We start from the raw sequence: 17,822 nt of genomic DNA, 5'->3' as shown, positions 1-17,822 counted from the left end.
GGGCAACAAGCAGAGGAAAATCAAGGAGGTTCCAACATCTGCTTAATTATGTAGAGTTAAAATATGACTTTTTTATGAGAAAAAAATAAAATTATAATTATACATGCCAAACAAAAATGGGGGAGAAGGGGAAGTAGACACAGGAGGTGACGGGTGGGGGAGAAGATAAAAGGACACGGGTGTGCTTGTTTCAAACTGTAAACATGTAGATGTTCGGAGAAGCCTGGTTGTAACCCTCCGATCACCTAACCTTGTACCTCAATGGATTGTCAGCTTCCTAAGCTTTTCATTGCCTCCTCTCTGTGTGTGCCACAGGTGGGGGTAGTCATCCCTGGAAGTCACAGCTGGTTTTAATCTCGGCAAGTCAGTGGAAGGATGAGACTGTAGTTTTGCACCATCTTGGGTATTTTGCGGGGACTGTTCTATGTGTAATTTGCCCATTTTGTAGTTAAATAAAGTATGGCCACACTGTTTTACCTTGTGTTGTCTGAGTAGTATGTCCACGGTAAAAGGAGAGCGGACGTTCGGTGGGATGATCCCTGATCCACGCCATCTCGAGCCAGCGGACTAGAGTACCAGCTGACACCTGTGTCTCCATAGGCTGTTCAAAAAATAGCATCTGCATTTTCATTTACAAACTTGATTTAGAGTATAAATTGAAAATTGTTTACAGACTTAGCTTTTCTGTTAATTACTGAACTAACATTTAGTTGTGTAACTTAATTTCTGATAACTGCTTTACATCTGTGTGGCATGGAGTCAAGTAACATCTGACAAATATGAACAGATATTCCAGCCCAAGATGGCTGGACTTTATTCCACAGTTCTTTTGCATGCTTATGTTTTGTATCAAATTTAGCATTTTTTTTGTCACTCCACAAATTCTCAATCGGATTGAGGTCTGGGGACTGGGATGGCCACTTCATAACATCAATCTTATTGATTTGGAACCAGGATATTGCCTGCTTGCTGGTGTGTTTCAGCAGGACAACAACCCCAATTTCAAAGGGCATTTCTTCTTCAGCATAAGGCAACATGACCTCTTCCAGTATTTTGATATATTCAAACTGGTCCTTGGTGCCTGCTATGCGATACATGGACCCAACTCCATACTATGATAAACCTCCCTAATTCATTATGCTTCCACCTCCATGCTTTACAGTTTTGAAAGTGCACTGTGGTTTGAATACAGCGTTTATGGGTCATCTCAAAAACTGCAACCTTTAGACCCAATAAGAACAATCTTGCTCTCACCTGTCCATAGAATGTTGCACAACTTCTCTTAAGGCTAGTCAATGTGTTCTGTGGCAAATTGTAACCTTTTCAACATGTCTTTTTTTCCAGTAATGGTACATTACAAGGGTTTCTGTTTAATAGTTTGGCTTCACACTGGCATCTTATGATGGCTGCAGGACTTACAGATAACTGAAGAACTTCTTTGATCTCACTGGAGCTGATCATTGGATGCTTCTTTGGCATTCTTATGATTTTATGATCTATGCAGATGGTAGTATTTCTTTTCATACTACGTGTTTTGTTTGCTCTTTTAAAGCATTGGAAATCTTTTTAGCTGAGCAGCCAATTATTTTCCGCACTTCATGTTTTCCTCTTGCCAATCTACTTCTTAATCAAAGTTCTTTCTCCTTCGGTACATTGCCTGGAATGACCAAATTTGCCTGAGCAAGGGCTAAAAGCAGCAACATTTGCTGCCTGCCTTCTTTAAATAAAGCCCATAATTGACACCTGTTTCTTTGCAGATTGAATGATCTCCCTTTAATGAGTCAATTACATCCAATTAGCAGCGTGCATGTCATGATTGTTGACTGCCCATTACTCGCCTACAGCTAGTCATTTTTTCCCATGTTAGATGATATTTAATGCCAGTCATTAAGCACATTAGTAATGTTAGACTGCTATTATTTTGCACATAACTGTTCTAATTTACTTGCTCACCTTGCTTCCAAAGGATTACACCAAATTGCCCGTAACTCTCTGAAGTTTGAGGACTGGATCTTGAAGTCGAGACCAAATTCCATGGAAGCACTTTCATTCTAAATGGGCTCCCCATCCTTCCTTGCATTCGTGATGACCGTTACGCAAGGCAACAATATCCAAGGAACTCCCGGTCTGAGGTTCCTGGCAACGGTCCACCATCTTAGTGACGATTTTAATGTCGGGGATAGACGGATCTCTTTGTCCAAAGACATCTGTCTTCTGTCCCAGGCTGAAAGGATCTCCCTCTGCAGTCCCCTTGTATGAAGCTGACCCCAACGAACGCACAATATGCAGGCCATTAGTGTTCCCAAAACTCTCTTTGCCGTCCTTCTTGAAACACGATTCTGAAGATGGATCTTGTTCTTCACGGTCTCTTGCTTCTTCTCTGGAAGTGAAACTCTGTCTGGAGTCCAGAATAACCCCTAGAAACTTCTTCCTGGTTCCAGGTAGTAGGTCTGACTTTTCTCAGATTAGGATCCAATCTATGCCTTCTTAAGTAGAGATTACTAGACTGAGCTGTTCTTCTAGTTCCTCTTCTCTGCCTGATATCAGTAAAAAAAATTGTCCAAATACGGGACAATGACCACGTCCTTCTGTCTCAGGTAGGCCACGATCTCGGCAACCAGCTTTGCAAATACCCAAGGTGCCAAAGACCGAAAGGAAGAGCGCAAAACTGGAAGTGGTAGCACTTGTTCCCTAACTTTAGGGCAATTCGATAGAAAAACCTGAGGGCACAACTAATAGTTAATATATGGGATCACTAACCACACGCTAAAAAATATATGTGAGACCAAAGGGAAGAAAGTAGTGTGTAAAAGGTAAGGACCACCACAAACAATACAACAAATAATATTAATTTTATTAAGTCAAGTTAAAAACAATTTTAAAAAACCACAAGGTTAACAAATGAACAACAGTGTGGAGGGCCTTGTAAGTGCCCCACACACACAAAGAGACCTTCCTCCACTATGTGCACCGGGTGTGTGTTATGATAAAACACACTAGGCTACTCAGGATGGTAACCAGAGCTAATGAGGCTCACCAAGAAAAATCCTGCAAATTAATAGATAGCAGCAAATGTGATGACAAAATCCAATCGTGGTACCAAAGACAAAAATAACTCACAACAATAACAGACTCACAAAATATAGTAAAATAATAATGATTAAGTAAATAAGGCTTATAACCCCCCTAAGAGTAGTTCAGTAATCCTGAGAGATGGTCAAAAAAGATAAATTACTCTCTGGGAAATAACAGAGGGTTAAAGGAGGGAAAAGGAGTAAGGCTGCATAAGACCTGTTGGATCCAGAAGAAAAAGAGTAACCCAGTCACATCATAGAGGAGGGGGAAAAAACTCACACTTATCACCACACAGCTTCCTCAGGGAAAAGTCCTGATGCACATAGTGGAGGAAGGTCTCTTTGTGTGTGTGTGGGGCACTTACAAGGCCCTGCACACTGTTGTTCTTTTGTTAACCTTGTGGTTTTTTTAATTGTTTTAAACTTGTTTGTGGCTTGTCTAACTTTAATTGTCTTAATAAAATTAATATTGTTATTTGTTATATTGTTTGTGGTGATCCTTACCTTTACACACTACTTTCTTTCCTTTGGTCTCGCCTAACTTTAGGGAGAACCGTAGGTATTTTTGAGTGTGGGTGAATCAGAATGTGGTAGTATGCGCTCTTTAGGTCTATTGTGCACATTACTGCGTTCTTGTCTATGAGCGGAATGGTGGTCTTTAGAGAGTCCATTCTGAACTTCTTGTATGTTATGCACCGATTTAATGGCTTCAGGTTTATGATGGTACGGCTTTCTCCTGATGTGTTTTTTTTTTTTATTGTGAACAGGGTTGAGTAATGTTCCAAACCCATTTCTGCTTGTGGAACTGGGACCACCACTCCTGCTTTTAAGAGGTCCTTTACGTCTGTCCATGTAGGGGAGGCGGCGGTTCTGGATCAGGGAACTGTCACAACAAACCTTGTTGCGACCCCCTACTGACATAGCGTCATTGTCTTCTGCTCTTTGAACTGGACCCAAAGCGTGAGGGTGGAGCTCTACTTTTACCCCCTTTAGGGTTGTCTCATCAACTAGCTTTCCCCTTAATTCCTGTCTCTGGGAGGGGCAAGTCCTCTGAAAGGGATATCTCCTAGCTTTCTCCTCAGGGAACCCTTTTTTTTCTTGTCAGTGGCATTTTCTAGTATATTATCTAGAACTGGCCCGAACACCCTTAAACCTGAAAATGGTATGGCACAGTTTATCTTTGGACTTGTAATCACCCAAACAGGTCTTCATCCATACGGCTCTACAAGACGCGTTGGATAAAGAGTTATCCCGGGCAGCGAACTGTAGATTCCACTGAGGCATCCGCCAAGAACCCGGTGACGAGTTTTAACAGGGGAAGACCTTCTAACATGGTATTTCTAGAAGTTTTCCCTTTTAACTGATCCTCCAGTTGGTCGACCCATAAGTAAATGGATCTGGCCACTGATGTGGTGGCAATATTAGTTTTCATGATTGCCGCTGATGCCTACCAAGCCCTCTTAAAGGGAATCTGTCACCTACTTTTTCGTATATAAGCTTCGGCCACCGCCATCAGGGGCTTATCTACAGCATTACAGAATGCTGTAGATAAGCCCCGATGTAACCTTAAAAATAAGAAAAACAAGTTAGATTATACTCACCTGGGGGGGCGGTCCGGTCTGATGGGCATCGCAGTCCGGCGCCTCCCATCTTCATGCGATAATGTCCTCTTCCTTGCTTCTGTCGCGGCTCCTGTGCAGGGGTACTTTATCTGCCTTGTTGAGGGCAGTGCAAAGTACTGCAGTGCACAGGCGCTGGGCTTCTTGGACCTTTCCCGGCACCTGCACACTGCAGTACTTTGCTCTGCCCTCAACAGGGCAGATAAAGTATGCCTGCGCAGGAGCCGTGACCGGAAGCAAGGAAGTGGACGTCATCGCATGAAGATGGGAGGCGCCAGACCCGGACCGCGACACCCATCGGACCAGACCGCACCCCCAGGTGAGTATAATCTAACTTGTTTTTCTTATCTTTCAGGTTACATCGGGGGGGGGGGGGGGGGCTTATCTACAGCATTACAGAATGCTGTATATAAGCCCCTGATGGCAGTGGAGAAGATTATATACGAAAAAGTAGGTGACAGATTCACTTTAAGGAGTCTACCAGCTTTCCTGTCCATGGGCTCTCTGAGGCTAGATGAATCTTCAAATGGAATTGAAGTCTTTCTTGACACTCTGGCTACTGGAACATCAATTTTTGGAATCTCGTCCCAGGTCTTTTTATCGTCCAGGTTAAATGGCAGACGGAGCCTGTAATCCCGAGGAATGACCAAACGGCGTCCTCCCACTCCTCCATAATCATTGCCCAGATGTTGTCGTTCAAAGGAAACACCCAATGAATCTGTGGCCTTAGGCCCCCAAACATGTCATCTTGTAATGACTGAAGTTTCTGGGATTCCTCTATCTGCATTGTGTTCCTCGTGTGTTTCTTGTCCCTATAAGGAAGGAAGGACAACCTCCATGGTGCTGTCAGGAGGGACGTCCTGGAAACATGGATTTCTCTGGAATATCACATCAGATCGCAGATATCAATATATCACCTTTATTGAACTTTTTATGACCTGCATGCCCATATAGACGGTTTAGGAGGGTTGATCCTACTGACAAATTTCCTTTAAAAGTGCATATTTGACAACAAACATGATGGGCTTGCTGAAATCTTGAAAGCAAATATAGTTTAAACAGTTGAGCAAAATGTAAAAGTAAGTAATGAGTAAATTGTTATTTATTAGATTGTAAGCATGTGCAAACAATATACAAGTTTCTATTTCTTTTTTATTTACAACATTTATATTAAACTGAAGCCAAAAAGAGAAAGCTGTATCATAAAAGTGTAATAAAATAAAAATTGAATGCTGTTACCCATCACAGCAAACATGCCAGCATGTCAAAGGCAGTACACAGACAACAAGCCTAAAATCACTACGGCATGCGACTCCACACTGTAAATTTGGACTACCCATTTTAGTATTACTTTACAGTTCACAAATAGTGAAACTAAATTTAATTCTAAATCCCTATTTGTTTAGTGATGCAATCTAAGCTATTTTTTTAATATCCGTGTATTAAAATGTCTCTACTATTACCGAACTACACTAACTGCGATTATATTTTTTTTTCCTATTTCCTGTGTGATCACAATTTGGTTGAGATTCCATCCCGCTGCATGCAGAGATATTCAAAGCGTCATCAGAGCAGGGAGCAGAGGCTGTAGTCATTGCCACAGCCCCTTCCTCCTCCTTGAAATGAAAGGTCATCAGTGATGCTTGTTTCGGGGGCTGTGCTCATCCCTGCTGTGTCCTGGTAGGTGAGCTGTGTACTATGCAATCTGCACAGTGACAGCATCCGCTCTTTTATTGGCTCAGATCAGTAATAATTAGCAGGCAACAGAGCGGTGTCAGAACACCCGGCATGCAGAGACCAGTGACTTCACTAGCAGGGGCGGCGCCATTCTCCTGCACTTTGGGTATTCTGACACTGCTCTGCTGCTGGATTACTATTACTGATCTGAGCAGACAAAAGAGCGGAAACTGTCACTCTGCCAATCGCACAGTGCATAGGTCGCAAAAAGGGACACAGCAGAGAGGGGAGCAGGGGTTGTGACAGTGATCGCAGCCTTTGCCCCTGATGGTGCTTTGAGTATCCCAGCATGCACTGGGATTCTTAAACAAATCGTCATTACACAGGAAAAACAATAGAATAGCAGTTAGATAGTGTAGTTTCAGAATGGAAGGGGATTTTTAATACATGTATATTAGAAAACAGCTTAGATTACAACACTAAATAGATTTAGATTGAAGTTTAGTATGACTTTGGACCACCCCTATAATGTTTGATGCAAGAAGGTTCTAATTTGGGAAAAACTTTGCTTTATTTTGTACAGGTCCTGAGTAAAAGTTAATGCACACAATGCCACATGCTCAGACCCTAAAGGCCCCGTCTCACTAAGCGATTTACCAACGATCACGACCAGCGATACGACCTGGCCGTGATCGTTGGTAAGTCGCTGTGTGGTCGCTGGGGAGCTGTCACACAGACCGCTCTCCCCAGCGACCAACGATCAGGGGAACGACTTCGGCATCGTTGAAACTGTCATCAACGATGCCGAAGTCCCCCTGCAGCACCCGGGTAACCAGGGTAAACATCGGGTTACTAAGCGCAGGGCCGCGCTTAGTAACCCGATGTTTACCCTGGTTACCAAAAAAAACAAACAGTACATACTCGCCTTTCGGTGTCCAGGTCCCTTGCCGTCTGCTTCCTGCTCTGACTGAGCCGCCGTACAGCGAGAGCAGAGCGCAGCGGTGACGTCACTGCTGTGCTCTCACTTCTCACTGTACGGCCGGCAGTCAGTGAGAGCAGGAAGCAGACGGCAAGGGACCTGGACACCGAAAGGCGAGTATGTAGTGTTTGTTTTTTTTTACATTTACGCTGGTAACCAGGGTAAACATCGGGTTACTAAGCGCGGCCCTGCGCTTAGTAACCCGATGTTTACCCTGGTTACCAGTGAAGACATCGCTGGATCGGTGTCACACACACCGATTCAGCAATGTCAGCGGGGCCTCAACGACCAAAAAAAGGTCCAGGCCATTCCGACACGACCAGCGATCTCGCAGCAGGGGCCTGATCGCTGGTACGTGTCACACATAGCGAGATCGCTATGGAGGTCGCTGTTGCGTCACAAAACTTGTGACTCAGCAGCGATCTCGCTAGCGATCTCGCTATGTGAGACGGGGCCTTTAGATTCCATTCTACACCTTAATGGGTCGTCCTACTCTCCCCCCCACCAAAAGAAAAACAAACAAACAAACACAACAAAAAAACACAAGCTATTCCATAGGGTTGCTGATCAAGAGTTTTAGGACTCCAAGAACAACGCTCTGCAACCCTGTCATGACATGAACAGAGGTATGCTCTGCAACCCCGTCATGACATGAACAGGGGTGTAACATGATGTATTACTTACTGGGCTCCTTGACGTAGCTTTGATAAAAAAAATACAGTTTTATCAGTGAGGGATTATCAGGAGAGCAATAGCAAATATGCCGCCATGTAATCATCCACACTCATGAACTCTGGCAGCTGTCTGCCTATGCACAGTGCACACATAAGCTGTCAATCAGCGGTGTGTTCGAGGTTATACAATACTCAGCATACAGAGAACAGTAAATAAAACAATGAATTTATCAAAACTGTATAGGTTGTACTGTATGGGCTTCTCTTAACTTAGACGAATACAGGAGTAGATCAAATGCTTGACGTGTGTGTTTGGCTCTCTCAGTTTAAGATTAGGGTATAGCAACGACAAATTTGCAGTAGAAATTCACATTGCACCGATCATCTGAATGGGACCTGTAGAAATCCATGTTGTTACTGGTTATTGCAAAGACCTCATTCAAATCAGAATTTTAAATCAACAGATTTGGCAAATATTTTATTGCTACATGTGGATTAAAAAAAATGATATAGAGACTATATATATCTATCTCCCAAAAAAACTCTCTAAAATGTAACCGCCTCCCATATCTCTTAATTCTGTGAGGAAGATGATGTCTACAGACTAAAGAATCAAAATTTACACAACTCATCAAAATCAGCGGCAAAATCAATGCAATAAATGCAAAATTTTGCAAAGCCATTCATCGCAAAGGGTGATTACAGTGCAAAAATCCAGCACAAATATATGTCAGGTACACAGCGTTACATGTATGGGATTCCATGTCAAAAATCTGAAAACATTACAGAACATGTGAATCCAATAAAGAATGACAGCCATGTGCTAACGTCAGTGGCACAGAATATGGTTATTACTGCTGATGAGTGAGTGTGGCAAAATTCCAATTCAGCAATAAGTTTGAATTGATGCCGCTCACTTAGTCCAGTCCTCTACCCTCTTGCTTCCTTCAGCACTGCACACTTGACATCCTCTTCCTACAGCTTCACTAAACTAGGGCTTCCAGCACCAAGCACGCCTCCGGTGTCACGACTTGTGTGAATCCCAAGTCCTAGTCAGGCTTCATACTTTGTGACATCAAAGGCCTACTTAGCCCTAAAGGTCCCGGAGTAGTGTGAAGATGCAAGAAGAGGACTTCGCGTGGGTGATGCCAAAGCAAAGAGATCACAGGGAGCTGCGTGGAAGACTGGAAGGGAGGTATCAGTGGTGGTTCAGTAAGAATTTTTTTTTTTCTTTTTAAACCCAACTCTCTACAAACATGGAAAATGGTGGCTGGCATTTTGCTGAACATTCAGGACTATGTAAAAAAAATAATTTTTAAACACTTGGTTAATTAAATTAGCCTTGAACTGATTTGATCATCTCTAGTTATCTCTTCTGTTAAAGTGCTTATAACATTTCTACACAAATCTGAATGGCAGATTTCCAAAAGTGATCATTAATTTCAAACTAAGCATTTTGAAAAGATTCAGCAGCTCTATATACAGACATGACGCAATGAATTCCACTGTCTTTGATTTTGGTTTTGATTTTTTTTTTAAAAAAAACCTAACATATGTTCAACCATTATCTGGATCGAGTTCAAATTATTCCTAGAGTTCTGGGTATAAGCAGCCAACAAAATACTTCTGACCATCATAAATGTAACATTCTTCTGGGTTCTTAATTATATTTCACAGAAGAAAAAAAACACAATGAAGCGCTCTAAAAAATCCAACACACTGTGCTTCAATACGCTGACATATTGATCACTATTTGCTGTCAGTGAAAAAGAATATGGTTTACTTTAAAAAAAAAAAAATGGCAATCTGCATATGAGGTCAATGGGAGTTCAATATTTGGCACCCCCAACAAACGTACATCATCAGTGGCATAGCTCAGCTCTGCATAGGGTTTATTGGCCTCTCTAAGGAACAGTACTTCACATCAACCACTCTTCAAATGAAGACGAGCCAAGCTGTAGTACCTGGCGCGGCCACTACACAGCAACAGAGCTATACTGTTCCGCTACATACACCGCTTACATTCAGGACGCTGATAATTGGTCAGTAGGGTGCTGGATGTTGGACTACCGTTCTGATATTGATGACCTATCCTAGGAATATAATAATATTGGCCAACACCTTTAATAGTCTCACAATTGGGAGTTAGCTACAATGGAATCCAAACTTGACCTCTGACCTTAACACCTTGGACTCAAATGTCCAAATACTTCAACAGATGCTTAAGATAAAGAACAGACACACACATTACCTAGCCTGGATGCAATTGTAGCAGTCTCTCAGCTATAAGAAGGATTTGTATTTTCTTTTATACTTAGTTATACATTTTAGCCTTAAAATGTAAATACGTTTTCCATTCATTGACAGCAAACCTATATAGGTTTAAAGAAAGTTGCTTACACAATAATGCCAGAAAATCCCTGTCCCCCACCTCCATCTGATTTTACAAAGACGAATTGCACAAAGCACAATCTCCCTGCCTTACAAAATAATAGAGCTATCAGCAGAAACATTATGCAGAAAATGTAAAAAAAAATTACAAAAAAAATAAAAAATAGAATGTGATTACTGTACAAAGAATACAAATATAAATAAAGTGACAGCAATTGTCAAAATCGCATCACTTCTTCGCTCGCTTTTCATACAGGACTGTTGAGGTTGGTGAACTTGTAGAAGTACTGGCATCGTAGCCCATTTCATGTCCACGCTTACGACTTGTGAAATGCTGTGAAAAAAAAAAATAAAAAAATAATAACATTAAAAAGGGATTGTGTATACCAGAGACTTTATTTAAAACATTATCAGAATGTTGGATATAAACATGCCAAATTATGGCATAATAAATACAATATTGACAATGTGACAACATAGCATTTCTTTATTACGCCAGATGTAAATTCAGTAGGCCCAGAATCATAAACTGTTGTCTGAAGTATTGACTCTTCTTGTAGGACGAATATTTACCTCTAACATTAGCTCCTATAGTTTATTTTCTGTTGTCTTTGCAAAACAGTAATGCATGGCCACTGAACAATGATGTTTTCTGATATGCTGATTACATACATTGTCCATGCTAGCCAGTTTGTTGGCATTCAAAACAGAGAAGGAAAAACCAAGCAAATAGATTACATAATTAAACAATGCAGGTTGACCTCATTCACATCTCTCTCTAACCTCTAGATCAGTGTTCCCTAACACCGGTCCCCAAGAGCCACCAACAGGTCATGTTTTCAAGATTTCCTAAGTATTGCACAGCTGATCGATTATTGCCTGTACAGGAGATGCAATTATCACCTGTGCAATACTAAGGAAATACTGAAAACATGACCTGTTGGTGGCTCTTGAGGACCGGACTTGGGGAACACTGCTCTAGATGCTGGTTGAAGGCCAGTTGTGAACTATATAAAGAGACTTTTTCTTCTTGTGCAAATGACTCTACAGAATGTCAGCTTAGGTGACCACCTAAGTTGGTGAAGTGATGTGAGAAAAATATAGGCAGAAATTTAAATTTATAGGATCAAATAATTAAAAATTGGAATGTGCATATGCATTCACCCCTTTTGCTACAAAGTCCCCAAAAATTTCTGCTGCAAGCAAGTATCTTCATAAGTCACATGCACAGTGAAAGGAAGTCCACCTGTGTGCAAACTAAGTGTCACATGGTCTGTCAGTATATACACCAGTATTTCCCAAACTCCAGTCGTCAAAGACCCCACGGGTCATGTTTTCAGGATTTCCATAGTGTTGCACAGGTGAGACAATTCCTGATGCCTTGGTTATACTTCCACAATACTAAGGAAATCCTGAAAACATGACCCACGGGGCCGGTGAGGACTGGAGTTTGGAAAACACTGATATATACACATACCTTTTCTGAAAGACCATGAAAACCAAGGAGGGACAACGTTGTTGAGGAGTACAAATCAGGGTTGAGTTCTAAAAAAAAAAATATCCCAATCCCTGATGATCCTCCATTGCACCGTCAAACCCATTATCACCAAATGGAAAGAACATGGTATCACAACAAACCTGCCAAGAGAGGGCCGGCCACCAAAACACTCAGCCCGGGCAAGGAGGGCATTAATCAGAAAGGAAGCACAAAGAACAAAGATGCCCCTGGAGGATCGGCAGAGTTCCCAAGCAGAGACTGGAGTATGTGTCCATATGACCACAATAAGCCATACACTCCATAGACGTGGCCTTTATCAAAGAATGGGCAGAAAAAACCTTTGCTTTCACACAAAAATTGTATGACTCTTTTTGAATTTGCCAAAAGGCATGTGGGAGACTCGCTAAATGTATGGAGGAAGGTGCTGTAGTCAGAGGAGACAAAACTTTTAGTTTCTATGAAGAGGTGAGTTCCAGACTGGACCAAGGGAACGCAGTGGACGCAGTGTATATGGACTTTTCAAAAGCTTTTGATACGGTGCCACACAAAAGGTTGATACATAAAATGAGAATAATGGGGATAGGGGAAAATATGTGTAAGTGGGTTAAGAGCTGGCTCAGGGATAGGAAACAGAGTGGTTATTAATGAAGCACACTCGGACTGGGTCGCGGTTAGCAGTGGGTACCACAGGGGTCAGTATTGGGCCCTCTTCTTTTTAACATATTTATTAATGACCTTGTAGGGGCATACAGAGTAGAATTTCAATATTTTCAGACGACACTGAACTCTGCAGGGTAATCAATACAGGGGAGGACAATTTTATATTACAGGATGATTTATGTAAACTAGAAGCTTGGGCTGATAAATGGCAAATGAGCTTTAATGGGGATAAATGTAAGGTCATGCACTTGGGTAGAAGTAATAAGATGTATAACTATGTGCTTTATCCTAAAACTCTGGGCAAAACCGTCAATGAAAAAGACCTGGGAGTATGGGTGGATGACAAACTCATATTCAGTGGCCAGTGTCAGGCAGCTGCTACAAAAGCAAATTAAATAATGGGATGTATTAAAAGAGGCATAGATGCTCATGAGGAGAACATAATTTTACCTCTATACAAGTCACTAGTTCGACCACACTTAGAATACTGTGCACAGTTCTGGTCTCCGGTGTATAAGACAGACATAGCTGAACTAGAGCGGGTGCAGAGAAGAGCGACCAAGGTTATTAGAGGACTGGGGGGTCTGCAATACCAAGATAGGTTATTACACTTGGGGCTGTTTAGTTTGGAAAAACGAAGGCTAAGGGGTGATCTTATTTTAATGTATAAATATATGAGGGGACAGTACAAAGACCTTTCTGATGATCTTTTTAATCATAGACCTGAGACAGGGACAAGGGGGCATCCTCTACGTCTGGAGGAAAGAAGGTTTAAGCATAATAACAGACGCGGATTCTTTACTGTAAGAGCAGTGAGACTATGGAACTCTCTGCCATATGATGTTGTAATGAGTGATTCATTACTTAAATTTAGGAGGGGACTGGATACCTTTCTTGAAAAGTATAATGTTACAGGTTATATATACTAGATTCCTTGATAGGGCGTTGATCCAGGGAACTAGTCTGATTGGCGTATGTGGAGTCGGGAAGGAATTTTTTTCCCCAATGTGGAGCTTACTCTTTGCCACATGGTTTTTTTTTGCCTTGCTCTGGATCAACATGTTAGGGCATGTTAGGTTAGGCTATGGGTTGAACTAGACTTAAAGTCTTCCTTCAACCTTAATAACTATGTTACCAAGTTAAACGCTATGTCTGGCGACAAACACAACATAACTCATCACCCCAAGAACACCAGCAGCAGGAACAGGAAAAAATGTCAGAGTTGAGGAGAAGATGGATGGTGGGAAATACAGGAATATTTTTCAGCAAAACTCTGTCAGTGATTGGAGACTGGGATGGTGGTTCACCTCCCAACAAGACAATGACCCAAAGCATACTGCTAAAGCAACACTCCAGTGGTTTAAGGGGAAACGTGTAAATGTTTTGGAGGAGCCTAGTCTAATCCTAGACCTTTATCCAATTGAGAATCTATGGTAAGACTTGAAGATTGCTGTTCACCAGGTTAAATCATCTAACTTGAAGATGCTGGAGCAGTTTTGCCTTGAGATCTCATAGACGATGAAAAATCAGTCACGCATGCCAATGACCAAAAACGATAAAACGATAGCATCTCTGTGGAGTGATTATACTGCTGGTTAGTAGAGTTTAAAGTGCAAATACACTGCTGGATGTGGGGCTAATGAATGTCTGAGTGTAATCTGAATGTGATTTTACCAGGAATGGGGGTGGGAGGCTCTGGTGTGTGCCTTCTCTGGATATGGTTTAGGTCAGGAGACATCGCGGTCTGTACTTGAAATGGATTTTTGCTCGACCTGCTACTTTGTAGAGCGCTGTAAATCACACCGTATATATATATTCATACATACAGTGTGAATTAAAGAGCTCTACAAAGTGTCAAATCAAGCAATAGGCAAAGCCATAGTACCTGGGAGGGAGGTGGCATTGGATGAGCATCTTCATACATCAGCCGGTTAGCAATGTGCTTCATGTCGTCATCCTAAGAGAAACACAGCAGCGTTCATGCATGAAGAATACATTTTAGAAAGCAGAACCCATCAAAATGAAGAATGGATTCAAACAAAAAGACTATAGTGCCAATGCCATGTGCCACATTTTCTAAGGGTTTCTGGAACTTGTTACACCCCAATAGACACTTCTAAAAAGCACCTAGAAAAGTAGGTGTGCGTGTATGTGTGTGTCAGTGTCTGTAAAATGCAATATATGACACTAACTGTGCTGGGTTTATCTGCAGATTATGATTGGAAAAACAACCATAAACAATGCCATGGCCTAAAAGTGATTAGGTCATATTCAGAAATTTGCTGCCATGCTTATGAGTAATGTTCCTCAATGACCAAATGTTGCACTGTAGCAAATAGAAGTTATATGAAGTCCTATACAGATTGAGTGGTTTAAATAGCCACCCTCGGACACGCATGATTCTTTACAGAGTCTGCATTAATTAATACCTGCAGCCACGGATGCTCCACGGCTTCAAGTGTTGTGAGTCTCTTCTCTGGATCCACAACCAGCAGCTTCTTAACAAGATCTAGTGCTGAAAAACATACAATTGTGACAGATATTCTTAGAAATATTCAAGGGAATGTTGCTTCTTCAATAACGGACATCAAATTGGGTAATACATACTTGCAATGGAGGTCCTACCTGGCTCTGATACAGCACTCCAAGCAGTTGGAATAAAGTTGTAAAATCCTCCTGTGATCTGATCTTTTAGAGACATATTGCTATTGCTTTCCGAAAATGGTTGGTACCCACTAAGGCTGTAAAAATGTAACAGTTTCAGGAAAAGTTGTGCAGAATGCATAAAATAAATTTTATTTTGGAGTAGGAAACTGGCTATTAGGAGGTCATTCATCCTTATGTTTAGAGCCTTTTCACCAGGCACTGCTCCTAATAGCCAGTTTCCTACTCCACACTGATGAGGGGCAAATACCCCGAAACAGCTGTCTGTGGATGGATACCATGTTTTGGCAAAGGTGGTTTTCCTTTATTGGATGCTGCCCTTCCCGTGGTTGTTCCTTCCCGGTGAAAGACCTGGCTATTCATTGCTTGCGTTGAGAAACACGTGATGGTGTCTCCGCGGCTTTTCTACATGCAACTACAAATCCACAAGGCCCTCGACTCCGGATGCATAGTTTGGGAGAGGTGGTCGAATACAATACCATCCCTAGCATGCCCCTTTTTCTCAACCTCTTCTTTCTTTTTCATTTAAAAGGGAACCTGCCATCAGAAAGAAAACCATTTACCTGCAGCCATAGTGCAAATTTGCAGATATAGTTTCAAACATATTTGGTTGTCCGATGTGATGTAATGTAATTTATTTCTTGCAGTCAAACATCACAAATCGAATGGCTGAATATGTTTGAAACTGTATTTATCTGCAGATTAGCACTATGGCTACAAATAAACAATTTTTCTCAGTCGCTTAACTGGGGGACCAGAGCTGTAGAGTTGGTGTCCATTTTTGTGGAGTTAAGGTTGGCATTGGTACCAACTCCGAAAATATATAATTTATTGGATACAATAGTTCGGTGCAGTATGTGCTGTAAATGTTTTCATAATAATTTGGGAAAGTTATGAGATGCCCTAAAAATGTCTTATGTTCCGAATCTAAGGATCTCGACTTTTAGTTGAGGTGAATCTGTGCTGCACTTTATGTCCATGCTCAGTAGGGACAGTGCTGCTGTGGAGTCCGAGTCGCAAGTCAGGGAAATTGAGGAGTCTGGTTTGGCTTACCACAGCCCTGTCGGGGACACAGGAAACCATGGCTGTATGCTGATATGCACTTCGCTCCCTGAATTTGCCCAGCTCAACCGCCTCCTCTAGCTCAGCTGACCCCTCTGACCTGTGACGAGAGTGCCCTTTCTGTGCATGGGTCGTTACTCTGTCCCTATTGGTGTCCGATCCAAACAATGTGTCCAGATCTTGGCCACAGTTATGGAGTGTTTACCTATGCCGACAATCACCCAGTACTCTGCCCACTGTCTAGAGTGAATCTGACCCATCAGCTATTCTGCACCAACATGGATGATTGTGGCCGAGGTCACAGTGGCATCGAGCAATTTAAATGTCTCGGTTTCCATTCCTCTACGTCTGTTCGTTGGCACTCACCATCTCGATTCCCCTTTCCCAAGCTCCGTCACTACAATAATCATACCACCATTAAGACTCCAAACAGGACCTAGACATCGACCAAGCACTCAAACTGGAGACCTGGTACGACAGCCTTGTCAGTGCAGTGAACCAGTTCCTGAACATCATCCAAGCGGGTCAGTCTCCTCCAACAGAGACAGTGTCCTCACAATGGTCAGGGGCTCAAATGCTTCCAGTCAAAGACGTTTGAAAAATTTAATTCTAAACTCTCTCCACACCCACCCTTTGGTGGGACCCATAGTCTTTTGGTTATGCAAGACCTTGACCCATGCCAAAATATAGCCCCGCTCTCTCCTGGTAGGATGCTTCCCTTGTAACAATTACTTCCATTAGACAGTCTCCAGCTGGCAGCTTTCCCCTGTTGCGCTCTGCTAGTCTTTCTCCACGATAAGGGTGTTCTTTGTCCAGTACCTTTCTCCTTATGGTAACTTTTAGCCTTAATGAGTAGATTTGCTCTTCTGTCTGAACAGAGACTGACAGAAGGAAGCTAGAACAATCTTTACACAAGTTGGACATGGTCAGAGTGGTGAGTCACTGCCTGTTAGTGACTGTCTCATTCAGATGTCTTTGTTTGCCCTGCCAGAAAGAACTCTGAGGTCTCCCGTCTCCAAGCCATCGGGAAGCATATCAGGCTGAGGACAGATTGCCCCTGCTGGGAGTTAAAGCTCACTCCACCTGTGTGGAGGTGGCCTTCTGGACCATCAAGATTCAGTTCTGCAGCTCTGTAAGGCTGGGACTTGGTCCTCAGTCCACACGTTCTTAACATTTTACAGAGTTCATACATTCACGTCGGTTGACGAGAGTCTGGGTAGAAGGGTTTCACCCGGGTTATAGCCCGAGTGGTCTGTGTTGCTATCCCTTTACCTTTGTTGTTCTGGCACTTTTCTGTTTCCCACTTTTCAGTCTGTTTAGGACATTCCCCTGGTTTCCTGTGTTCCCCAATGATGAAGCTGGGAATAAGGATTTCTGGTACTTACAGGGGTTGTCCTATGAACAACATTCATTTTAATCACTAGCACTTAGAATAATAATACCTTCTACAATTGAATGTGTTTAAATAAAATGACCCTGTGCGGATATAATCTTATAAATGTGACCCTGTCTGACCATACAGTA

The 17,822-nt window shown here is 42.2% G+C and overlaps 1 protein-coding gene across 1 annotated transcript in view; it reads right to left on the bottom strand.

The window, feature by feature from the left end:
* Positions 1-10,284: 10,284 nt before the first annotated feature.
* CHEK2 (checkpoint kinase 2) overlaps positions 10,285-17,822 on the bottom strand; it is a 101,882-nt gene continuing 94,344 nt past the window's right edge. The window contains exons 12-15 of the mRNA XM_077295061.1: positions 15,198-15,313; positions 15,002-15,087; positions 14,458-14,529; positions 10,285-10,748 (exon numbers count right to left, since the gene is read on the bottom strand). Coding sequence (XP_077151176.1) covers positions 10,644-10,748; positions 14,458-14,529; positions 15,002-15,087; positions 15,198-15,313 — 379 coding nt within the window. The 3' untranslated portion in view covers positions 10,285-10,643. The remainder of the gene's footprint in view (positions 10,749-14,457; positions 14,530-15,001; positions 15,088-15,197; positions 15,314-17,822) is intronic.

This window comes from Ranitomeya variabilis, chromosome 1 (assembly GCF_051348905.1).
Source record: "Ranitomeya variabilis isolate aRanVar5 chromosome 1, aRanVar5.hap1, whole genome shotgun sequence".
Lineage (NCBI taxonomy): Eukaryota > Metazoa > Chordata > Amphibia > Anura > Dendrobatidae > Ranitomeya > Ranitomeya variabilis.
The sequence above is the reverse complement of the archived record's forward strand: the minus strand, read 5'-3'. Positions and strand labels throughout refer to the sequence as shown.